Source organism: Apium graveolens, chromosome 4 (genome assembly GCF_009905375.1).
Source record: "Apium graveolens cultivar Ventura chromosome 4, ASM990537v1, whole genome shotgun sequence".
NCBI lineage: Eukaryota > Viridiplantae > Streptophyta > Magnoliopsida > Apiales > Apiaceae > Apium > Apium graveolens.
Window position 1 is genome coordinate 304,893,743 of NC_133650.1, and position 26,440 is coordinate 304,920,182.

The 26,440-nt window shown below is 35.8% G+C and overlaps 4 protein-coding genes across 4 annotated transcripts; 1 reads left to right on the forward strand and 3 right to left on the reverse strand.

Moving 5' to 3' along the window:
• Nucleotides 1–1,452: 1,452 nt before the first annotated feature.
• LOC141720001 (putative mitochondrial protein AtMg00820) lies at nt 1,453–1,758 on the reverse strand. The gene has a single exon (XM_074522363.1). It carries the CDS (start codon nt 1,756–1,758, stop codon nt 1,453–1,455), a length of 306 nt encoding a protein of 101 aa, XP_074378464.1.
• Nucleotides 1,759–2,041: 283 nt separating this feature from the next.
• On the reverse strand, nt 2,042–4,089 carry LOC141720002 (uncharacterized). Its single transcript, XM_074522364.1, has 2 exons — nt 3,122–4,089; nt 2,042–2,498 (listed from the first exon to the last, which is right to left on the reverse strand). The coding sequence occupies exons 1-2, from the start codon at nt 4,087–4,089 to the stop codon at nt 2,042–2,044; spliced, it is 1,425 nt and encodes a 474-aa protein (XP_074378465.1).
• Nucleotides 4,090–4,095: 6 nt separating this feature from the next.
• Nucleotides 4,096–4,671, reverse strand: LOC141720003 (uncharacterized). Its single transcript, XM_074522365.1, has one exon. The coding sequence runs from the start codon at nt 4,669–4,671 to the stop codon at nt 4,096–4,098; it is 576 nt and encodes a 191-aa protein (XP_074378466.1).
• Nucleotides 4,672–9,371: 4,700 nt separating this feature from the next.
• Nucleotides 9,372–9,743, forward strand: LOC141720004 (brassinosteroid-responsive RING protein 1-like). The gene has a single exon (XM_074522366.1). The coding sequence runs from the start codon at nt 9,372–9,374 to the stop codon at nt 9,741–9,743; it is 372 nt and encodes a 123-aa protein (XP_074378467.1).
• The last annotated feature ends 16,697 nt before the right edge of the window (nt 9,744–26,440 follow it).

Genomic DNA, 26,440 nt, shown 5'->3' on the forward strand with positions numbered 1-26,440 from the left:
TGTGTAAACAATCAAGAAGATGATATGAATAATGAAGAAGAAGAGTAACTGTATAGTTACATAACTTGGTGTTCTCATAGTTTGTCTCCTGTACTATATTTATACATTTACTCTGATTTAACTAACTAACTAATTCTCCTGAGCTGTCATCTAGCTAGCATTGACCTGAGCTATCATCTAGCTGGAATTGACCTTCATTGTCTTGCTTAGTATCAGATGGACTTGTATCTCTAACAGCCCCCCTAAAGTTAGGAGTATGGAAGAAATTACAAACTCCTAACTTGGAAAGGAGATGAATGAGATGAGTGGAAGATATGGATTTAGTAAACAAGTCAGCTGGATGTTCAAGAGAAGGTAAATGACTAGTGACAATCAATCCCTCCTTGAACTTGTGTCGCACTAGGTGACAGTCAATCTCAATATGTTTGGTACGTTCGTGAAAGACCAGATTAGAAGCAATATATAAAGCACTCTTGTTATCACAGTAGAGGGTGGCTGGAGTAACTTGAGGAGCATGAAGTTCTTTAAGTAGAGAGACTAGCCAAGTGATTTCACAACATGTATCGGCCATGACACGATATTCAGATTCTGCAGAGGACCTAGAGACAATGTTTTGCTTTTTACACTTCTAGAATACTAGTGAATCTCTCAAAGTAAGGCAAAAACCAGTCAAAGATTGCCTGGAGTCTTTACAGGAACCCCGATCAGCATCAGTATATGCACTAAGAGTAAAAACTAAAGAGGAGGAAAGCAATATTCCCTGCCCACTGTGTGCTTAATATAGCGAACCACCTTTAGAGTAGCCTGCCAGTGAGCTACCTTTGGTTGATGCATAAATTGAGAAAGGATATGCACAGGATATGCCAAGTCAGGTCTAGTAATAGTGAGGTAGATGAGACGGCCAACAAGATGCCTATATCGAGATACATCATGAAACAGAGGAGACTTCATTACAAGAGCAAGAATGTGATCATGTTCCATAGGTAACACAGTTGGTTTAGTATCCAACATGCCCATATCAGTCAGAATGTCCATAGAATACTTTCATTGGTTAAGATATATACCACAAGCAGACCTGACAACTTCAATACCTAAGAAGTATTTAAGAGGCCCAAGGTCTTTGATTTTAAACTTGGTAGCCAGGAAATCAAATACCCTTTACATTAGAGTAGAGTCACTACTAGTAATCACCATATCATCCACAAACACGAGCATAATAACTATCTAGCATCCTTGTTGGAATACAAACAAACTAGAGTCACTAGATGTCTGAGTAAAGCCAAAATATAAGAGAGCTTGAGAGAGAACTGAAAACCACTCTCTTGGGGCCTGTTTAAGACCGTAGAGAGACTTAATTAGCTTACAAATCAAACGTTGATTAGGATATAAGTCTCTGATATGAGCAGGAATCACGTAACCAGGAGGTACCTCCATGTAGACCTCTTCATGTAACTAACCATGCAGAAAGGCAATAGTAACATCTAATTGCTTGAGGGACCAGTTGTATTTAGTTGCCAAAGGTAGTACAACTCTTAAGGTGGCCATCTTTGCAACAGGTGCAAAGGTATCAAAATAGTCAAGACCAGCAGTTTGAGTAAAATTCTTGGCAACTAACCGAGCTTTAAATTGATCAACTTCACCATTTGGTAAATATTTTACTTTGTAAAGCCATTTACAACTTACAACTGGTTTACCTGCAGGTAAAGGGACAATCTTCCAAGTAGCATTAGCTTCCAAAGCTGCTAACTCAGTGTTCATTGCTGTGCACCACTCAACAGATGACACAACCTGTTTGTACGTATGGGGTTCAGGAATTTTACTGATGTTGGCCAGAAACTGAATATGCGAGTCTAGAAACTGATCACATGTATGAGTATAATGAAAATCGTAAGGTTGGAGCGGAGAAGTAGTGTGAGAAGTAAGGTGAACAGGTAAGCCAGTATAATCCTTAAATTCTGATAGGAAGAACCTTATTTTGTTGAGGTCTGACTGGAATAATGGGAGTTTCAATATAATTCCGAGCTAAATCTGGATCTGGATTTTAAGCTGAATGTTGAGAATCATTATGGGTAGAAGGAGTCATTGTAGGAGAAGGAGGTGTAGAAGTAGGTGTAGAAGAGAATGCATCAGGAGATGGTGAAATTGGTTGAAAACTTGTGATTGGATCAGAAGCATAAAAATCATGAGACTGAGAAGGAAACAACAAAGTGGGTGGAGTGGTAGCAATAGTGTGAAAATGAAACTCATTTTCCACAAAAGACACATCTCTAGCAATGAAAACATGTTTAGTTGCTAGATTTAGAATTTTGTAGCCTTTCTTGCCATAGGGATAGCCTAAGAAAACTCCTTTAACAGCCCTTAGATTAAATTTTTTTAATGACTGAGGAACAATTGTAGTATAGCTTAAGCACCCAAATACTATAAGTAAAGTGTAATCAGGTGGTTTATGATATAACATCTCAAAAGGTGTTTTACCTTGAAGCACAGAAGTAGGTGTTCTATTAATTAGATAGCAGGCAGTAAGAAATAAGAATACAATCACCCCACAAATATATAGGGATAGATGCATGAAACCTAATAGCTCTAGCTACATTTAATAGATGCCTATGTTTTTGTTCAATAAGACCATTATGTTGAGGGTAATACACACAAGAAGTTTGATGATCAATACCCTGACTAATTAAGAAAGAAGTGAGTTTGTGATTCACAAACTGTGTACCATTATCTGATCGAAAGCATTTAATAGTAACAGAGAATTGAGTTTGGATATATTTCATAAAATTCACAATAATAGAAGGAACAACAGTTTTCTCACTTATTAAGAACAACCAAGTAGCTCTGGACATATCATCAACAAGAGTTACAAAATATCTGCAATTTCCATGGGTTTGGTATCGATATGGACCCCATAAATCCATATGAATCAAGTCAAATACATCAGATGAAGTAGTAGTACTAGTGGGAAAAGGAACTCTACTTTGTTTAGCTAAGTGACAACTGTCTCATGAGAAAGATCAAAATTACAAGAGACATGTAAAAGTTTAAGTAAACTACTAGGTAGATTTCCAGTTCTAGCATGCCAAAGATCAACATTGGCAGAGGAGTTGTGAGCATGAGCTACAGAGGATGAAATAGATGAGCTGGAGTGAAATAGGTATAAACCTCCGCACAGTTTCCAATCTCTAGGTCCCTCTTCAAGGTAGGGGCCTGAAGAGAACAATTGGTAGCCGTAAATTGCACAGTTGTATAAGAATCACTTAGCAATTTATAGATAGATAGTAAATTATAGTGAAAAGTAGGCACACATAACACATCATGTAATGTGATATGAGGACTCAAGACAATATAACCAATGTGAGTGACATGTGCAACATTACCATTAGGTAAGTGCAGAACAGATGTACAAGAAGAAGGATTATGTAATAAGTGAAAATATGGAGTAACATGATCAGTTGCTCCAGAATCAATAATCCAGTTCGATTGTAAAGAGAGCACATTAGAATTTAAAGGACTAGCAAAGTGAGTAGCAATACCTGCAAACTGTGAACTATTAAACACAACATTAGATAAAGAAGACCCAGCTGAAGTGGAAAGCATAGATTGCTGCAGCATTTGGATCAACTGTTTACACTGACCATCAGTTAAGTTAAGAGATCCAGAATTAGAGGAAGCATCCTCAGAGCTAGCAGATGGAGCCATATTGGTAACAGCCTCAGAGACATGAGTAGCAATAGTAGACTTGTGAGATTTTGGACTGGGCTTTGGCTTTCCATGTAAACGGTACCATGGAGGATAACCATGAAGACAAAAACATTTTTCTTTTACATGACCAATCATATGACAATACTCACAGACAACAACACTAGTATCAACATATTTCTGACTTGTCTTGGTCTGATATGATTTTCCAGAAGTATTTTGCATAATTGACATTGCTATGTTGTCCTTGTTGAGAGATACAGTACCATTAGATATTTCTCTCTTATTTTCTTCTTGAAGAAGAATGGAATAACATTGACTTAGTGAAGGCAGAGGATTCATGATCAGAATTTGACCTCGCACACCAGTAAAGTACTCATTTAACCCCATCAGAATTTATGTCCATTGTACAGTTTGATCATAAGCTTCAAGTTTTGAGTTGATTGTGCAAGTGCAAGTAGTGCAAGTAAATCTAGGTTTAGCAGATAGACATTCCAATTCATCATGAATTGTCCTAAATTTAGTAAAATAAATAGTAATTGACATCATTCCTTGAGTAAGATGTGACAATTCTTTACGCAAGTTAAGCAGCTTAGGAACATTAGTCTGAGCATATCGAACTTTCAAATCCTCCCAAATTACATGAGCAGCAATATCAAGTGAAACAGAGTTAAGAATCCATGAGGTTACCATATTATTGCAGCATATCCAGTAAATCAGAAGCACCGAGTTCACATCAGATCTAACATATGTTCCGTCAACGAAACCTAGCTTCAGCTTTGAAGAGAGGGCAATCTCCATTGATCGACGCCACTGACTATAATTTTGTTCAGTGAGAATCACTGTTGTAAGCACCATGCCTGGATTATCAGAGGCAAGAAGAAAGTACGGATGATTCACATCCAAAGCAGTAATTGCGTGTATTGATGTGAAACCAGCAGCAACAGTTGAGTAAGAGCTTGGAGATGCCATAAGAGTTACACTGATGATGATTAAGAGGTTAAAATTTATTGTGAACTTTTATCAAACAAATTGTGAGCGTTATTGATACACAAAAGCAAGAATAGAGATTCAGTGAAGAAAGAACATAAATGCAACAATCAAGCGGAAGAAAATGAAGATTAGTATAGAGTACAAAGTGTAGAGTTAGAAATATTATCCCTACGTTGTTGACGTTGAAATCTCGAAGTATAAAGTCTTTTTCTCCTCTTCTTGGCTTATTCTCTTGGTGGCTATGGATACATCCCTTTTATCTCTAATAATATAAAACTACTATAAAAAGTATTTTTTTTTGTTTCTAGGAAGAAACAATAGTTTCCCAAATCGAGAAGGTTTTTCAACGTTAAAATTCGTAGTTGACATTTCTCATCTGATCCAAAGTGAAATTTAATATCCGAATCTACCTAGAATAAAAGAAAAGCTTGTTATCTTTATGTGGGTTGTTGAATTACCCAAATCTGATATGCGTAACTCAAAATATGTCCCAAACAATAAGTCTTGCGCGTGTAACCCAACAAATCCAATTTTTTTTCTAATTAAGGCCCAATCCTTTTCAATTTGGGATATCTTCCTTACTACAATAAAATATTAAAATATTATTAATAATGATCCAATTAATGCAAATATAATTAATATGGGAACAAAAATTATCTAAAATATACATAAATGTTTATTCCATCAGGGACTAAGACTGCATTCTCAAAACAAAGCTATATGAGTCGGATACTGAAGATGGTTTATTCTGGAGACACGAGGACACAGGTGAATACTCCGTAAAGAATGCTTATAATTTTTTGCTTTTTACAAAAGCAGAAGGGTGCTTGGAGATCAGAGAATGTAAATAGTATTTGGCACTCATTATATGGAATATTAAAGCCCCCCCCCCATGTCAAAATTCGGTTTGGTGTGCGTTGGCAGGATACTTACCAACATTGTCAGAACTAAGTCTGAAACATGTTCAAGTTGAAGTTATTTACCCAGTCTGTTGTTCTGAAGTATAGAACACGACTTATTTCCTAGTATCGTGCCCGTTTGTTAAATAGAGTTGGGAATTATTAATGCCATATTTCGGTGGGAAGAGTTTGATAACTTTAGGGATTGGTTTGCATTAATTCTGGAAAATAAAAATGGAAATAAATGAGCTGAAGCTATCACATTGTGTTGGAACCTATAGAGAACTCAAAATGATAAGGTCTGGAACAAAAAAATATCGACGCTCAATAGAGCTGTTGCAACAACAAAGCGGTATCTTATGTTGGAAAATGTGGGTATTGAGCCCCACATTGTCAAGTCATTTTGAGCTGTTCTTGAGTGGGTGACGCTTAGATTATGTTCTCCTCCGTGAGAGCTTTCCAAGGCACTTTGAAATACTTAAAATGGTTAAGGGATGAATGAGATGTGATAATCTAAAATTGGTCCCTTGAAGGTGGAAATGTAGAAAGGAAAAACTTGTATCCCACATTGAAATGGAAAAAGGAGTTTCCATTGCTTTATATAGCACAACACTTTAGTAGTGTTTAAAAGTGTTAGTAAGGTGTTGCTCCATCTCCTACGTTTGCGCGCAGGGGGGAGCAAATTGTGGGATTTTGAGGGGTAATCTGAGCCTTGCGAAGCCTTCGGGCTTGCCCGCGTGTGCGATGTGCGGACACGAATGTAGCAGAAAATTGGTCCGAATAATCACAGACTAGTTTTGCTAATTTAAATTTCCACTGAGCTTGGGCTCTTAAATAAATATTCATTATTTGGTATTTATTTTTATAAATACGAATATAAATTGATTTGACAGTTATAATTCGATTCAATTACGGATAACAATTGACTCTCGAATTAAATTTAATTAACGCATTTAATTAAATAAGAGAAGTAGTGCATACGTTTCTCTAAGCCTATATAGATTCTCATTATAGGGTTTAGGGTTAACTCACTCAAAAATATACAGCCGTCCTCCTAAACACAAACCCTACCTCTCTCTTTGTCGGTGATAGTTTCGTACCCTTTCAAGCTCGCTGAAGGTGCTCGTTATCTGTAACGCCGCCGCTACCTCGTTTTATCCTGGGAGGCTATCGACTCGCACATACGGTGAGAGGCGAAATAGCTTTAAGCAGACAGTTTCAACTGGACTCGAGGATCTCTCTTCTGCTTATATCTTTTCTTTCTCTGTTTGATTTCGTTTACTCACACACACACTTGTTTGATTTATATGTATTAATCGTGGATTGTATTAACATCTTACACAGTGGAAATTATCCCAACAGAAAGATTTTTACATTTCCTCTCCAGCCTCAAGTTGAATGAGATGTATCAATAGTTTGGGTCAAGCCTCGGTCAAATGAAGTTCAAATATTGGTTAATGCAGCTGTCTTTGAGGATCGGGAAGGTGTTGGCATGGGTCTTTTTGTTTGGGATTCTGAAAGTTTACTACTCGAAGCCACTGTTAAGTCCTATCCTCAGCTTGTTTCTCCTCTATTAGTAGAAGCAATGTCGATAAAGGAAGCGCTCAATTATTGTGAGGATATGTCTGGAGAGCGAATTATTGTGGAAGCTGATTACTAGGTGGTGATTCAAGTAATTAAGAGCTCAACTCCAATAAAATTTTTCTATAGTTCTATTGTGGAGGAATGATGTAGCGTGGTGAAACGACTTCATAAAGTAAAAGTTACTTTGTTCTTTATTAAACGATATGCAAATAGGGTCGCCCATAGTCTTACTAGGGAATCGTATTTATAGTCAGGTCGTACTTTTAATAAGAGTTCTGTTTCTAGTAATATTAAGAATTGTATTGAGTTTGATCTTCGTTAGTAATGAAACTCTAGCTTTCCACCAAAAAAAAGTATGTACTTATCACGAAAATTTATTAAAACAGATTCTCATTTTTAAGGTTATAAGTAATATTTATAAAAAAAAAACGTTCATCAAAGAATCTACTTAAAAAAATATACTAGTTGGTAACCCGTGCGAAGCACGGGTCCGAAATTAAAAATAATAGTATCACATTATTATTTGCATAAAACTGAAACTCATAATAGGTGCAATATACAGATCTAAATATAATAGATTAAATGCTGTTAAAATATTGGGTTAAAAAAATTGAAGTTAAGTGTAACTAAAATTTCACCGTATAGTTCTAGTTATGCATGCGCCTAATTATTTACTTATACAAATCTGACATGTTAACTTACTAATACGATTCTTTTAAAGTAAACCGACGCTTGAATGTTCAGCAGCAAATAAAATTGAAGGAAAATAAAATTTACATAGAGAAAAAGTTATTTTTTGTCGGTTCAGTTTTTATTACATAAAATTTTAAAAATAGTTGTATAATTTTTTAGTGAGTATCAAGATTTAGGACCTTAACATGGTTTCGTTTATTAGTATAGATAGTTGATAGGTGATAATCTGTGTGAAACACGGGACCGAGACTAAAAATATAGAATTAATATTTGTAGAGAATTATTCATAATTTGTGTGAAACACGAATTAAAATTAATATATTACAATAATATCATATATTAAATTGGCACTTGCAAAAAATAGTTATGTGGTTAAAAAGAATCGAATCAGTTATGAAATTCTCCACTATAATTTTAGTTTTACATTGTTTGACTTGATATAGAAATCTATCATATTAGTTTTATTTTTGTGAAACGAATTGTATCTCTATCTTACGAACCTAATATCTCTTCTTTAGATAATTTAATATTAATTATTATTATTTGATAATTATCTTATAATTAGTCTTTTCAATATAGTTTATTTAATATTACCTATTTATCAATAAAAATTAATTTACAAATTAAAAGTAAATAGATGTTATTAAATTTAAGTTAATATTACTTAATATAATCTATATACAGCCTATAAATTTGTGATTGTTAAAATATGTTTTTTAATTTTAAGTAAATAAATATTGTGATGGACAATAATAAATACGATTGTTAAATCAATTATTTTCAGTGTAAAAGTTAATAAATGTTAATAAAGTCATTCGCTATTACTTAATTATTTTTAAAATAATATTATCCAATTTAAGAGTGAACTGACACTAGGATTGACACTAACTAATAGAAAATACGTGTAAATAGTTTACTTTGCAGTTAGTAGTTTTTTAAAATAAAAAAATTAATAAAAAAAATAAAAGTAAATATATGTTATTTTACTTAATTTAACGTAATTTAATAAATTTTTAATATAATTTATAAATAAATAAAGTTTACAGAGAATATAAGTCAATTCGTGTTAGTAATTTACTTAGTAGTTTGCAAAGAAAATAAAATGTACAAAGAATGGAAGTCGATTTGTGTTAAAAAGAAAGTTTATAAAGAATGTAAATCAACTTATGTCACATAATTACCAAAATTTGGTACTTTGTTACTTTTATCATCAAATTATACACGGTTTCGCCTATTAATAAAGAGTATATTTTAACCTCAGTTATCTAAAAACCATAATTTTAAGAATAAAAAACCATATGAAACCTATGCATGCCCAAATTGACAAAACAAACAAGTCTTCCTCCTGGCGGGCAAGTCAACTTTCCTCGTATGCTGGTACTGAAAAATTAACATTTATATTTTCGAAGAATAAATTTTGTCAAAGGCCCTCTATCTATTAATACGAATGCAAGTATGCAACTCTCTCTTGGCTCTTCAAACTTCTCATTTCCTCGTAACATAATGGCACATTCCTCTCTTCACTCCCAGCTTCCAAACCTAACGCAAACCAGTGTCAACTCCGAGAGCTACGAGTTTAACTGGTCTGCATCACTAATACCACGTCCCTTGTCATATACAATTGAAATAATCAAGAAACAACTTCCGGTGACAGATTACAAGTCGTCCGACGACAAGGAGGAACAGCGCACGGTATGCTTGAATGCAATGGAAGCGAATCAGCTTACCAGGGAGCTTAAAAACTGTAGTCATGTTTTTCATAAACAATGTCATGATGCATGGATTGATAACAGTTATGTTACTTGTCCACTCTGCAGGGCAGATTTAATGTACGAAAATCCAGTGGATTTTATGGAAGCTAAGCGGAGAGGATAATTCATGCAACAAGATGTATTGAGTCCCTAATTAGACTAGGGTGCGCAAGGAATCCTGTTGGATAAGGTCCTAAATTGATCGAATGCATATAAATGTTTAAGTATGTTATATTTTGGAACATCTTAATAGTATTGTGTTACGAGATTTTTTAATGACATTTAACTTGGGTTAGAGCTTTTTTACGATTCATTTATAATACATAACCAGAACGGAACGGGTCTAACTGTATTTCGTTGTAACAATATTAGTTTGAAATTATAGTCTATTCGCCGGAAATTATAACAGCCGACAACAGTCTATATGTGATTGTTGTATTTAAATTTCGTATTATGTTATTTTCTATTTAATGAGAAATGCTTTTATTTTGTGGCAAAAAAAAGTACGGCCCAAGGACTGTCAAATATTTTCGATTTTAATTCGATCATATTGATTATACAAAAAATCTATCATGGAAAAGTATAGTAGTTAAAAAAAATTAACATGATAAATATTATGACACGGAGTGAGTATATTTAAATATCTAAACCTCACATACATATCACATTCCATCATCACCTGTTTAATTACTCCAACATTTTGTTTTGACAATCCCATTTTCTGCAACATAACATGAAATTCGATGGCTCAATAGATGATATAATATTCTAATTGTCAAGACAAATGGGACAGTCTCTTATGCAAATAGAACAGTCCCTTTACAAATGAGACAATGAATGGGACAGTCTCAATTAACTGCAGAATGAAAATAACAGTAATGAATATGCAGAATGCTGAAAACTTAATAAGTAAAAACACCAGAAGTTTTCACTTGGTTCGGCCCCTACACATAGTCTATGGAATACATCCAAGTCCCTATGCCTACTAGCATAGAGAATGTATTATATCAACTTTAATAAAAGAACTTACAGTCTTTTCCTTGATTACAAATATAGCACTTGAAAGAACCCTTTCCCAAGCTAAACTTGCTACCTAGCCAACTGCTATTCCTTAGCCCTCTAGCTACCTTGCTTTACTTTGGAATCAAGCTTGCCACAACCCGGCACAAAGTCGATATAAATACACGAGTACAATTATCAACAAATTGATTACAACTCAAACTATATCTTATTCACTGGATTTGTATCTCGGTTAAAAAATAAGAAGATTTTTTCAGATGGAATAATTGACGTGAAAGAATTAGCCACAAATCTGAAAAAGTGAGTTGTATTTATAGGCAAAGTTCTAACAGATTTATTTTCAAACAAAGGATAAAATAGATAATATTTGAAAACAAGTTTGTTTGAAAATATTTGAATGAATACTTGAGAAACTAATCTGTTAGTTGTTTGAAAAAGATAAACCAAGTAAAAGATAAGTTTTGAATAATTCAAACTTGGTTTATAAGATAGGGTTTGTTGGAGATAAGTTTAAAAGATATTTAACCAGGTAAACAAGATTTACATAAAAACCCTAATCCTTATCTGTAGACTTGCAAAACATCCGGATAAGTCTTGTTGAATCATTCTTGTTGCATTAATCCATTATGTTGAGACATCATCAGAAACCATGAAATTAACAATCTCCCCCTTTTATGATGATGACAAATTGTTCCCCCTATCAAAAACACTTAAAGCTCCTCGAGGTAAAAATTAGCAATAACAGAATATACATAACATGTATGATATGAATGAAATAATGTGAATGAGACAAATAAGATATGTTAAGGATGAATGAGACAACATGAGACAGTATGCATATAATGAGAATGAGACACACAAATGAGACAATATCAATTATATAAAACTTAGCAAATAACAACCCACCCATTCAACCAGGGTGTCCAGTTGTCTTTAAAACATTCAAAATCATTCATCAAACAATCTTAGTCTGAAACACAAAAGCATCATAACATCATATAGTAAAACCATAATCTTAAAAACCGAAACAAGTCTAAAAACATTCAGAGAAACACACATAAAAACACAATTTCTCCCCCTTCATAATCGTAAAAGAGCTTAATTTGAATCATCAACATCGATTGGAGCCTTCCCTTTGTCCTTGGCTGATGGAAAAACAGGAGCAGAACCATACTCTGAAAATAGCTTATCAAAAGCGTCTTGAGTTGGTGCTTTTCCATCCCATTCTCGAAGCCAATCAAATATCTTCACTTTGTATTCTTCCCTCGTCATGCCGAAGACCAAGGTGGAGGGATGGTAGGAAGTGGAAGAGGAGCTGTGATTTTTTCCAAAGTACAATCGCCAATCCAGTCACATTTCTTATGCCAGTACATTTTGCTCTTGTCCTGCATAGCGGACAGCTGCTGCAACACAAACTTTATCTCGGAACCCAGCTTAAAAAACAACTTAACAAACTCTTTTTCTCAGACCTTAGCCGAGGAAACCATTCCTTCTTGTAGAGTCCCAAACTCAAAGTCTACTGTTTTGGCCAACTTGACATCAGAAGCATGCAAAACAGATAGCTTTGCATTGATTGAATCCAAGGAAGAACAAACAAACTTACGGAACAACTCAAGCGAAGCATGCATCATACTAACATGTGAGGTTAGCGAACCCAAAGTCTCAATAGACGCAAAGTGTTGATTAAGATTAGCCAAAGCGGTAGAATTTTCATTTAATTTAATCAACAAGGAATTAAGCAAAGTGTTTGTAGGCTGATCAAAGGGGTCTGAGGCATAGTTTGGGGATTTTGGAAGTCCACCAACGTGCCTAAAAGTTTCATCAAAGTACAACTTATTTGACTCGAAAACAAAAAAAATATTTTCTGTTAAAACAGACAAATCAAACAACGTCCTAATTTTCTCAGAATGAACAGAAGCAACAAAGACAAAAAAATACCTGAATACTTTTGACAACAGTGCAGGATAAGGCAAGTGCATCGACTCATGAGTCGAGCAATGATGCATATTTTTGATAATCAGGGAAGACACGTCACAAGGAACCTTTTTGACAAATATAGAAATTAAAATCGAATCTTGAAAAGTGATTCGATCTCGACCACTTTTACAAGCCAACAAATTTGTGCGAAACAATTTAAAAACTAAAAGAGAGAATGGAGTTAAATCTGATACCGATGGTTTGATGGAAACATCAACAAAGTTCTCGCGAACAATTGCTTTGAGCTATTCCTCATATTGAAGCCCGGGAACATCAACAAATGCCTGGTGCGTTGTGAAAGGACACACCCCTTGGTCTGACAAACCTCTGATTCTGGCAAGAGCATCAGCCCTGAAAACGACATGAATCCCTCGAACATTGGAAAACACAATGCCTTCTGAAAGCAATTGAAAATTTGCATAAAACTCACGGACAAGCTCTGGGTAGATAACTTCTTCCGGTGACAACAGCGATTCACAACCTTGGAACTTGAACAAATCATACACTCCAACCCGGGTTAACAACTCAATATCACAAATCCGCTCTTTAAGAATTGGCTTGGTTAAGATTTTTGGAGCCGCTTTCTTTTGCATGTCTGTCGAACGATTCAGGAGATGCTTCGCTTGACGCTTCGGAAACAACGGTAGTAACACGACGACGCTTGATGCCAGATGAACCGGCGGTTGAGGTTTGGTTAGCGGTGGATCTCGAACGACGGGCCATTGGTGAAAAATTTTAGGGTTAAGAGAGAAAAGCAGAGGATTTTGAGAGAGAGTGAGAGAGTAGAATGAAAAAAATGAAAAGATAAAGAAAGAGAGTTTAAATAGGAGAGAGAACTGAAGAGTTAGAGATGGAAGAGGAAACGAACAGTTGCAAGACAGAAGTGATGTACTGAAAGAACAATACATGCACGAAATATGAGAAAGTGATAAATCTAATCAAAAGATATCCTAAATCTATTGGCAATAAACACGCAACAACACACGGACTAATAAAATAATAAAAAGAACAATGCTATTAAACACAAAGTCACAAAAAGGAATGCATGTAATAATTATGAATTAACACGGAACTTAATATTATGACAAATTCACAGCATATATCTAATATTATGACATAATTTACAATTAATAACAGAAAATTACATAAAATCAAGTAACAGATTAGAGAGAACACATACCTAATTCAAGACGCATTATACAGAATCTATCTTCAGCTAAGGGTTTAGTGAAGATATTTGCATGCTGTTTCTCAATAGAAATATAGATAAGCTCAATATTACCTTTAGAAACATTATCTCGTAGAAAATGGTGACGAACATGAATATGCTTAGTACGAGAATGCATGACAAGATTTTTAGAGATATTTATTGCAGAGGTATTATCACCATAAATAGGAATATTTGAGTAAGAAATACCAAAATCTTGCAATGTTTGTTGCATCCACAAAATTTGAGCACAGCAACTACCAGCTGCAATGTACTCTCCTTCAGCTGTAGAAAGAGCTACTGAAGTTTGTTTTTTGCTATGCCATGCAACTAAACAATCTCCTAAAAATTCACAAGCACTACTTGTGCTTTTTCTATCAACCTGTGACCCTGCATAGTCAGCATCTGAAAAACCGATTAAGTCAAAGGAAGAGGAGCTTGGATAAAACAATCCCAAGTAACTCGTACCTTTCAAATATTGAAAAATACGTTTAACGATATTCAAATGAGATTCTTTAGGTTGAGATTGAAAATGAGCACACAAGCATACACTATACATAATATCAGGTCGTGAGGCAGTTAAATATAACAATGAGCCAATCATACCTCGAAATTTAGTGACATCTACAGGTGTACCTTGTTCATCCTTTGTAAGCTTAACTGAAGTACTCATCGGAGTTGATTTAGGTGTGACATGATCCAATGCAAATCTTTTGAGTAAATCCTTTATGTACTTGCCTTGGTGAATAAATATTCCTGCATTAGACTGATTAATTTGTAAACCTAGGAAGTACTGCAATTCACCTATCAAACCCATATTGAATTCCTTATGCATGCAATCAGAAAACCACTTACACAAAGATTCGTTAGAAGATCCAAATACTATATCATCAACATAAACTTAAACTAAAAGAAAGTTATCACGTTTATGAAAAATAAAGAGAGTTACACTCGAATGAAACCATTATTCACAAGAAACTGACTGAGACGTGTTAGGAATATATGTATTAGTTTGATGATAAGTTAAACAAAACACTTAAGTAGAAATCTAGTATTTTATAGCCTCAACGGATAAGACCATCTTAGCTATCCATTGATGGAGTAGCTTTACTTAGAAATAAGTTTAGTATTGTAGCACATTTCAGTCTCTGTATTTAAGTTATAATTCTTAAAAGTTGTGGGAAATTATAAGTCATGTTGACTACTAGTGGATATGCAAATAGGAGGGCTAATTGTAAATATTTCATGCCTTGTAATTTTGTGTAAATGAAGTAGTATCAACTGATAGATTAAAGGCCTTCAACGGATGAGAAACAAAGGTTCAACGGATGTCTCTAAAGCTTCAACGGATAACATCCATCAACGGATGAGTACATCAACGGATAAAGCTTCAACTGTTAAAGCATCAACGGATGTCACTAAAGCATCAACGGATAAAGCCATCAACGGATGAAAGCTTCAACGGATGCTCAGTTCCATAGCAGTTGATAGTGACAATTCATAAGCTGAAAGAGGCACATGGGTTGACAGAAACAATTGTAATGTGGTAGCCTCTTGGAGGAATTAAGAAAAAGCAGCATTTCCATTCTGGTGCAAACAAGGAAGTATTCAAAAATTCACAGATTATCTTAGATTGCATTGGATAGAGAAATGAAGAAGAAACATGTGAAGAACTATTTTATAATTGTATTTTATCTTTGTCTTCACTTGAAAATTTGGTGATATATAAACCAAGTTGCAGCTAGTAATTAGATGTGAATTTTTCAGAGCTGTTTAGAAAAATATAGAGAGAAAATCATCTAGTTTGTACTAGGAAGCAGCTGTGATCAATTCTTTGTATCACAGATTTCCTGAAATACATATCTCTGGTGGAATAACAAATCCACCAGAAAAGTTTTTAAAGCCTTTGTGTTCTTTACATTTGTGTCTTGAATATACATCTGTCTGCACCTGCTCAAAGCAATTCACACACATCTGTTCATCATACACTTAGCTTTTAAAACTGCTCAAAACTTGAAAAAGTTTTGAGATTTACATTCAACCCCCCTTCTGTAAATCTCATTGTTAGTTCCTTGGGAATAAAAATTGGTATCAGAGCAAGCTCTTGACATACAAAGAGTTTAAAGATCTATTCTACTAACATCATGAGTAAGAAGTATATTGGAGTGAAGATTTCAATCCTGGAAAGAGATAATTATCATCACTGGAAAGTGAAGATGCATCTACATCTTCTCTCTCAAGATGAAAGCTACATCAACTGCATTGAGAATGGTCCTCACATCCCTCACAAAGTGGCCACAGCTGCCACTGCCAAAGTTGCTGTTGGACAGTCTATTCCCAAGCCAAAAGCAGAATGGACTGATGAAGATATTGAAGAGGTTCACAAGGACAAGAAGGTCATGAACATTCTATTTAATGGCCTGGACAAGGATATGTTTGATAATGTCATTAACAGCCAAACTGCTAAGGAAATTTGGGATACTGTACAACTTATCTGTGAAGGTACTGAACAAGTTAGAGAAAACAAAATGCAGCTTCTCATTCAATAATATGAATATTTTCATTCTGAAGAAGGAGAATGATTAAATAATACCTTCAATAGATTTCAGAAACTGTTGGATGGATTGAAGCTGTATGGCAGAGTGTACCAAGTCAAGGATTCCAACTTAAAATTTCTGAGGTCTCTACCAAAGGAATGGAAGCCTATGTCTGTTTCACTAAGGAATTCTCAAGATTATAAGGACTTCATACTTGAAAGATTATATGGAATTTTGAAGACCTATGAACTTGAGATGGAGCAAGATGAGCTGTTGGAGAAGGGAAAGAGAAAAGGTGGATCAGTTGCACTTGTAGCTGAAAATAAGAGAACTGAAGCCAGAAATAAAGAAAAGACAATGCCAAGTCTTAAAATTGGCACAAGCAAATCAGAATCAAGCAAGGAAAAGGAGCAAGCAGCTGAGGTTGAAGACAATTCCAGTCAGGATGACTCTGATGATGTTGATGAACATCTGGCTTTTCTGTCCAGAAGGTTTGCAGAGATGAAATTCAAGAAAAACACTAGAGCCACTAAGCCAAACAAGAACATGGTGGACAAATCTAAGTTCAAGTATTATAATTGTGGCACAAATGGACATTTTGCAAGTGAGTGCAGAAAGCCAACTTCTGAAAAGAAGAAATTTGAGCAAGTGGATTACAAAAAGAAATATTTCGAATTGCTCAAACAAAACGAAAGAGCTTTTCTGACTCAGGAAAATGACTGGGCAGCTGATGGATCCAATGAAGATGATGATATGGAGTATGTCAATTTAGCCCTGATGGCTAATTCTGATAAAAATGAAACTAGTTCATCAAGCAACCAGGTAATCACTACTGACATCTCTCAGCTTTCTAAAAATGAATGCAATGAAGCTATAAATGATATGTCCAATGAATTATATCATTTACGTGTTTCCCTTAAATCACTGGCTAAAGAGAACACGAGAATTAAAGAGAATAATTTGTTTTTAAGTGATAGGAATGATGTGTTAGAGGGTAAGGTAATTGAGCTTGAAACGATTAAAATCAAATGCTTATATGTTGAGAGTGAACTAGAAGAGTCTGTTAAGAAAGTAGAAGTTATTTCTAAACAACTAGAACGTGAGCAAGAGGTAATCAAGGCCTGGAAAACATCTAGGGATGTTAGTGCTCAAATTGTCAAGGTTCAAGGAATTGAATCACTCTGTGAGAATGCCTGGAAGAAAAACAAAAAAGAAATAGAATTAATTGATGGACTGTTAATGGATGTGGAATCAACGGATGATGAAAGTCATCCGTTGAAGGAAAAAAAGGAGCATTCGTTGAAGGCTTATCAATTGAAACAGGCAAATGATTCTAAAAGGGATAATTTGAAAAATCTCAATAAGAAGTTTGGTTCAACTTCCAAGAACTTGGTCAAAGAAGAAGCTAGCACATCCAAAGATGCTAGTAAGGTGAATATAGGACACATGACTTTAGATCAGTTGAAAAATAGGCTTAAGTTGGTTGAGGATAAAAAGGAAACTAAAAGAAAATCCAATAGAAATGGGAAGGTAGGGATTAACAAACACAACAAGTACACACCTGATAAGTATGCTCCTAGAAAAAGTTATATGCATTGTAGTAGTGTTAATCATCTATCTGCTAACTGCAAATCTGTTAAGAATGCTCCCATACCTTTAACTCCTTCCATGCCTAACATGTCTATGTCACCACTACATGTTGTGCCTGCTATGTCTCAATAGAATCCACATGCACATTTTGCAAACATGCGATATGTTAATAATCCTTATTTTGCTGCATTTAGTATGCCTCAAATGCCATACAACATGCCTATGTGGAATAATATGTTTGCATAATCTATGCCTTATCAAATTCAATCAAATGTGCTAAATGATTCTGTGACTAACCCTACACTTCAACCAACTACATCTCAGATCAAGGTTAACTCAAAGTTACCTAAGTCAAAAGGTGCAGGAAGTGTGAAGTCTAGGAAAAAGACTAACAAGGCTGGACCCAAGGAAACTTGGGTACCAAAATCAACTTGATTTGATTTTGTTATGTGCAGGGAAAAAGAAGGAATCTATGGTACCTGGATAGTGGTTGTTTAAGGCACATGACAGGAGATTTCACCCTGCTCACAGAGTTCAAGGAGAGAGCTGACCCTAGCATAAGCTTTGGAGATGACAGCAAAGGGTTCACTATGGGATATGGCTTGATTTCAAAGGAAAATGCCATCATTGATGAAGTTGCATTAGTTGATGGTCACAAACACAATCTATTGAGCATCAGTCAACTATGTGACAGAGGGAATACTGTTTTCTTCAATTCTGAAGCATGTGTTGTCACCAGTAAAAAGGACAACAAAGTGGTTCTAACTGGAGTTAGAAAATGGAATGTGTACTTGGCTGACTTCAACTCAACAGATGCAGATCAATCACTTGTCTCTTCAGCAAAGCAAGTTAAGATGAAAGTTGGCTATGGCACAAGAAGCTGTCCCATTTGAATTTCAAGACAATGAATGATCTAGTCAAAAAGGACTTAGTTAGAGGAATGCCTCTAGTGGAATTCTCAAGGGATGGACTATGTGATGCTTGTCAGAAAGGAAAGCAAAAGAGAGCATCATTCAATAAGAAGCTTGAATCATCAATTGATGAACCATTACAACTGCTACATATGGATCTTTTTGGACCAGTCAATGTATTGTCAATTTCAAGGAAAAGATATTGCCTAGTGATTGTAGATGATTTCTCAAATTTTTCATGGCCCTATTTTCTTGGATCAAAGGATGAAGCTAGTAAAACCATTATCATTCATATCAAGCAAGTCAACAACCATCCAGATTTCAAAGTAAGGAATATTAGGAGTGACAATGGAACTGAGTTCAGGAATTCTACCATGAGGTTGTTCTGTGAAACAAATGGGATTATGCATGAGTTCTCAGCTCCAAGGACTCCACAACAGAATGGTATGGTGGAAAGGAAGAACAGATCACTAATTGAAGCTGCAAGAACAATGCTTGAAGAGTCAAAACTCCCAACATATTTTTGGGCTGAGGCTGTTAACTGTGTATGTTACACTCAGAATATTTCTCTAATCAATCAGACAAAAGGCATGACTCCCTATCAATTATTCAAGAGAAGAAAACCAACCTTAAACTTCCTTCATGTCTTTGGTTGCAAATGCTATATTCTAAGAAATCAACCTGATCATAAAGGCAAGTTTGATGCAAAGGCTGATGAAGGAATATTTGTTGGTTATTCTGCTGGAAAATCATATAGGGTCTTCAATCTAAGAACCAACATTGTTATGGAATCTGTGCATGTTGTGTTTGATGATAAAAAGATTGATGGACTAACAGATGAGGGACATCATGAAGGACTCAAATTTGACAACATTGAGATATATTGTGATGATAGTGAAGATGAGAATGATGGAGAAGACACTTCAAAAAGGATTCAAAATCTGCCTTTGGATAATGCATAAAATGCTGCATCAGTTGAAAGTCATGATTCAGCATCCGTTGACAGAAGTAATGCAGCATCCGTTGAAAGAGAAAGTGCATCATCCGTTGAAGTACATAATAGAGCATTCGTTGATCATAGTTCATCAACGGATAATCAATTTACATCATCAGTTGATAGAACTCCCAGTTCCTTGCAAAGGACCAATAACTCAGGGGGAGTTTCAACCAATCAACACTCTATCTCACATCATGACAATACTGAGGAAACCTCATCTAGAGCTCATCTACCATCTCAAAGGAAATGGACCAAGAATCATCCTTTTGAAGTAATCATTGGTGATGCAACATCTAAGGTGCAAACTAGAAGGGCTACTCAAGATGAATGTATATACAGTAGTTTTCTATCACAGGAGGAACCTAAAAGAGTGGAAGAAGCTATATTGGATCCAGATTGGATTTTAGCAATGCAAGAGGAGCTAAACCAATTTGAGAGGAACAAAGTATGGAAGCTGGTACCCAAGCCAAAGAACAAGAGTTCTATTGATACAAAATGGGTATTCAGAAACAAGATGGATGAAAATGGCATTGTCATAAGGAATAAAGCTAGATTGGTTGCCAAAGGCTACTCTCAACAAGAGGGAATAGACTTTGATGAGACATTTGCTCCTGCTGCAAGACTTGAAGCCATCGGAATTTTTCTAGCCTATACAGCCCATGCCAATTTCAAAGTCTATCAAATGGATGTCAAGAGTGCATTTCTGAATGGAGAATTGGAGGAAGAAGTTTATGTGATCCAACCTCCGGGGTTTAAAGATCCAAATTTTCTAGACCATGTGTATTATCTGTTGAAAGCACTCTATGGACTAAAGCAAGCACCTAGAGCCTGATATGAGATTTTGTCAAAATTTCTCCTAGATAATTACTTCACAAGAGGTACTATTGACAAAACTCTTTTCTTTAGAAATGTGAATGGGTCTACAATACTTGTTCAAATTTATGTAGATGATATTATATTTGGTTCTACAGATGATAAACTTTGTAAAAAGTTTGCTAAGTTAATGCAAAGTAAATATGAAATGAGCATGATGGGAGAGCTAACTTATTTTCTTGGTTTACAAGTTAAACAAGTTAGTGGTGGAATTTTCATTAGTCAAACTAAATATATTTATGATATTTTAAAGAAGTTTGACTTAATGGAATGTTCATCTGCAAAAACTCCCATGGCCACTGCCACTAAGCTTGAATTAAACAAGGCTGAAAAGTCTGTGGACATTACAAGCTATAGAGGCATGGTTGGTTCACTTCTATATTTAACTGTCAATAGACCTGATATAATATTTTCTACATGTTTTTGTGCTAGATTTCAAGCTGATCCTAGAGAATCTCACTTAGTTGCTATTAAAAGAATTTTCAGATATCTCAAAGGGACTCTAAATCTAGGAATTTGGTACCCTAGAGAGTCTGGTTTTGATCTAATTAGCTACTCAGATGCAGATTATGCAGGTTGTAAAATAGACAGGAAAGGTACAACTGGCCCCTTTCAATTTCTAGGGAATAAGCTTGTGTCATGGTTCAGTAAGAAGCAAAATTTTGTTTCTACATCAACAGCTGAGGCTGAGTATATTAATGCTGGTAGTTGCTGTGCACAGATATTATGGATGAGGAATCAACTATTTGACTATGGGCTAAATGTTGACAAGATTCCAATATTCTGTGACAACACAAGTGCCATTGCCATTACTGAAAATCCAGTGCAGCATGCAAGAACCAAGCACATTGACATCAAGTACCACTTCATAAGGGAACATGTGATGAATGGCACAGTGGAACTTCATTTTGTTCCAAGTGAAAAACAGATTGCAAATATATTTACCAAGCCACTTGATGAATCAACATTCACAAGATTGGTAAGTGAGCTAGGTATGCTTAATTATTCCTAAATTCATGTCCTAATTGTAATTTGTTTTGTAGCCTGAAATGAATTTGTTGCAAGAACAAAGTTGGTTTTAAGTAAAGTTTATTCTATCAATGGATATTCCCTATCCGTTGAAAGCCAAAATTGTTTTATCAACGGATGTCCATTATCCGTTGAAAGACAAATACATTTCTGGTAATTTTATCCTTCAACGGATAAAACTGTGTTAATCTTCAACGGATAACTGTTTACCTCATCCGTTGAAGTGTCATATCAGTCGTTTTGAGTGAGTCACGGCCGTTGATTCTATTTACTTAACCGTTGATACATATATATACGCAGTTGTATGTATTTGTATTAAAGGTAGTTTTTAGAATACATACGGTTTTTCTTTTATTCTCAAACGGCTGTAATTCACTTAAAAATATTGTTTAATCATTCTCTTTATGTTTTAATTTGAGAAAGTATAAAAGCCCCTTTAAATTCTTATTCTCACTTTACGCTTTCTTGCAATTTTCAAAAGTTTTTACTCTCTTTCTCTCCCAAAACTCTCAACTTTTCTCTGCAACTTCTACCCACAATAATGGCACCGGTAGTAAAGATAATGTCCCAATCTGGGTGTGTCTATGAGAAAAACAATTTCGTAGCTTAGGTGGAAAAGAAGGAAGCCCACTCAGATTATCACAAGATGATGGACTTCATCAAAAACTGCAAACTGAACTATGCAATGCTGGAAGCCCCAATGATTTACTGTGAGGTAGTTGAGGAAATGTGGACACCTGCTGAGTTCAACCCCACTGATATGACCATCTCTTTCTCTCTCAAAGGTAAGGATTACTGTATTAACTGTGATGATATACAGTCCTATTTTAAATTACCTGAAAACAATGCCATGATACCACACACTAATAATGATGTATATAGCATGTTAGATTCCATAGGCTATTCCCTTGATTCTACTAGTTTAGGCAGTATTAAGAGAAAAGGCCTTAGGAAAAAATGGAGTTTTCTTAGTGATGCCTTTATCAAGGTTTTCTCTGGGAAAATTAGTAATTTTGATGCAATAACTTCATCTCTTGTTAATATGCTCTATATGCTGGTTTCCGATAGGTACTTTAATTTTAGAAATTATATTATGCTAGAATTGGGTACTAGGTTAGGTCACAAGGCTAATAGACCTCATAACCTCTACTATGCTAGATTCTTTATGTTATTGGCTAACCATGTTGTTGAAGGTTTGGTCATAAATAATGAGAGTAATAAACTCAAATGTTGGGCACAAGAGAAGAGGGTCATTGTAGACCTTTTAAGGATTAACCTCAATAGTAAGGTGCCATTGGTATACTTACCAATCATGGATGCACCTCAGGTAAGTGAGGTAAATACTTCTTCAACTCCTACTACTTCCAACCCCATCATTTCTTTGCCTTCAAGTGTGGCCATGGAATCTGTGTTAATACCCCAACAGGTTCCTACCAAGGCCACCAAACCTAAAGTTTTAAAATCCAAGTCAAAGAAAGCCACCTCTGTTGTCTCTCAAAAGACAACAGTTGTAACACCTACCATAAACCTTAAGGGGAGTGTACATGGTGTTAGTGGTGAGGGGATGGGTGAACATCAAGAAAACCCCCAGAATAAGGTAGGAGAGGTGAGTGGTACCCAAGTTAGCCAAGCCATAGTTTCTCAAAAGACTGTGATGGTTGAAAAGGATTCAAACTTATCCCTAGTTGCATCCTCCCAAAAGGGTGCAACTATTGAAAATAGTCCCCAACCAGGGACACAGAACAAAAGAGGGAGGGACACTGAAGCCACACACTCACCTGTAAAAGCCTTCACAAGAAGAAAGAGGGTCAAAACCCTAGTTTCCACCCAGGGTGCACACACTACACAGATACAACCACCTGTATCTATGCCTTCTCAAATTCAGCTTGATGTGACTCCAACAAATGTGGAGTCACAGCCCCATTCTCTCAAAATTAACACACATCAATCACCAAATTCTCCATCACCATCTCTGGATGTGGACATGATATTCACATCAATTCCTGATTCTCCCTCTTTATAACTCAGGGAGGAGCCCCACTCAAATACAGGTGATCATCATCTTTTAGATGATTTGTTGGATCATCAGCCAATTCTTTCAGACTTAGTTGAAGAATCTATGTCACCTAAATTAAAATCAATCCACACAGATTCAAAAATTATGTCACTTTCAATTTCTACTTCTTTTCCTTCTTCAACGGATATTCCTCATCCGTTGACAAGTGGTTGTTCTTCAACGGATAAGCTTAACAGCAATTATCCGTTGATACCATCAGTTTCAACTTCAACGGATATTCCTTATCCGTTGATGGTCTCTACACAAACAACTGTATTAACTCCAAGTGTAGAAGACATGGTTACTGTACAATCACTTCTAGGATTGAGGGAAGGGAGTGAAAACTTGAGTGAGAGGCTGGGTTGCGCCCAGGAAAAAAGAGAGCTTGAAAGTCTAAATATGCATGCTATTTCTTCCAGCATGGAAAAAGAAAGTGAGAGGAGTACCACCTTAGTAGGTGAAGGTGAGGGTGTGAGGAGTGTGAGCCAAGGGGAGCCCCTGATGCAAGAAAAGAGAGAAATTGAGTGAAAAGCAGATACAGGAGGTATAAGGGTGGATCCAGCCATTGCTAATGAGTCAATAATTGTGGATGATGCTGAAAAGGAAAGACAATTTCAGCAACATTAAAAAGCTGTAATTGATAACATTTCCTTGGATGCTGACACTTTTACTCATCCTGTGTCAGCCTATCAACCGTTGGCTATTAAAGGAAATGAGGAGGCAAAAAAGACTTTAAATCTAGTACATACCTCAGAATCTCTACAAAGGGATAAAGCTGTTGTCAATGTGATGCCTTCTACAGCTGGTGAGCCATCTAAAGAATTTGGAGTAAATTATAATGATGATGACTCTGATTTTTTTGATGGAAGCATGAACTTAGGGGGAGATGAAGGCCCAAGTTCTATTCCAGAGTTACCTGAATGGGCATTGACAAAGGAGTCTACACCAGGGCATTTCAATGTATCCTTGGTCAAACAAGTCATGGCTATCCAAAAGGCAATTCAGGAAACTTCAAATGCTAGTACCAAGGCTATTCTTCAAGCCCACTTAGATTATCTACATCTCATGAAGCTACAACAATTAAGACAGAATCTAAGTGTGGATGAACTCAAGAAGGATATAGCTGACTTGAAGTCCTATATTTCTGAGAAGCTGGATTCAATCATGCCCTTTGGTACCATGCAGGAACTGTTATTGAGACTGAGAAGAGAATCAGATGCTGAAAAGAAGATGGCCAAATTGGAGGAAAGAGTTCAAGTTATTGAAAACTCTGTGGTCACCATTCTTCACAATCAACATTCTCAGACTAGTCTTCTCATGCAACTGGCTGAAGCACAGGGCTTGACCCCTCTCCTTGATGATAACAAAAAGGGGGAGAATAAAGGGGAAGGGGAAGGGGAGCCATCTACACATATATAAATATCAAAAGTGCTAGTTTCAGCCATCACTGCTTCTCCAACACTTCAAATCAAAGGAAAGCTTGATGGAATTGATCTAATCCAACTAGCAGCAGCTGAGATGAAGGTGAAAGAGCAAAGGAGAAAAATTGATGAAAGGATGCAACAAGTATTTGGCTCTTCAACTATAAAATCCTTATCTGTGAAATATAGCACAAAAGTTGAGCCAATCATTACGGAGCACAAGCCAGTAAGGAGGAATAAGGTTGGAGAAACTTCTTTCAGGAACCTGAAGCGCATGGTACTCAAGCCAACCACTAGATTCAACAAGGACTCTACAAAGAACCCTCTAAGCTTTGCTCAACTAAAAGAAGTGGATTTTCCTCTTCCAAAGCCTGATGAAGACAAAGTTTTGGGTGGTAACATCATAAAGCACAAAGAAACCAAGGATGTAGTGGAAAGAATGAATATGGCTATCATCTATAGAGAGGGAAAGAGCATCTGTGTGATGCAGGGACATCCCAAATTCTCAATAGCCAAGAGGGAAGAGACCAAGAGGCTAAAGGAAGAAGCTAAAAAGCTGAAGGTTGACAAAAGAGCACAAGCAAAGCTTGAAAAAACCTAAAGTCAAGTCAAATTGAAGAAAAGAAGAAGATTGAAGACAAGAGTGAAGGAGACAAGACTGAAAGCATAAATGTGGATATGGGGAATATGGTTGGTGAGAGTGTGGAGGAAAGGAGTGAGGAAAGAAATGAATGGCATAAAGGGAACAGAAAGAAGGCCAAGGAAAAAAGGAAGAGTGAAGATGACACTGAGGAAACCCAATCAAAATCTAAACCACTACCTTCTATTCCTGAACCTGTTATGGCTGATCCCAGTATAAATATTCATGGTAAAACAATCATCCCTAAAGAGGAACCTGTTGATTGGGACACCATCAAATTGCCTACCTTCCTAACTACTTCTTCACCACCAAAGAAACTGAAAAGAAAACCCAAATCAACACCTCCTCCAACCTCAAGTAAATTCACTCAGAAACATAAACCTAAGCCTAAGCCACAAGCCTCAAAAGATGATTATGTTCACATTTGTGACATAAAAGAACATACAGATATTGAACTCTTCTTGGATGAGCTGGAGGAAGTAAGGGGAATAAATGCCTATAGACAGCTACTAGAAAGGCTAGTGTTCAAGTATAAAGGAAGTGTAGAAAGGACTTGGCCTCTT

What these genes read in the sequence shown, in the direction of transcription:
- LOC141720001 (XM_074522363.1), bottom strand. Translation starts at nt 1,758, where the DNA reads ATGAACACTGAGTTAGCAGCTTTGGAAGCTAATGCTACTTGGAAGATT.
- LOC141720002 (XM_074522364.1), bottom strand. Translation starts at nt 4,089, where the DNA reads ATGGGGTTAAATGAGTACTTTACTGGTGTGCGAGGTCAAATTCTGATC. An exon ending in GCTCATCTATTTCATCCTCT is followed by an intron (nt 2,499 to 3,121) that starts GTAGCTCATGCT and finishes TCTAATTAATAG; the next exon opens with AACACCTACTTCTGTGCTTC.
- LOC141720003 (XM_074522365.1), bottom strand. Translation starts at nt 4,671, where the DNA reads ATGGCATCTCCAAGCTCTTACTCAACTGTTGCTGCTGGTTTCACATCA.
- LOC141720004 (XM_074522366.1), top strand. Translation starts at nt 9,372, where the DNA reads ATGGCACATTCCTCTCTTCACTCCCAGCTTCCAAACCTAACGCAAACC.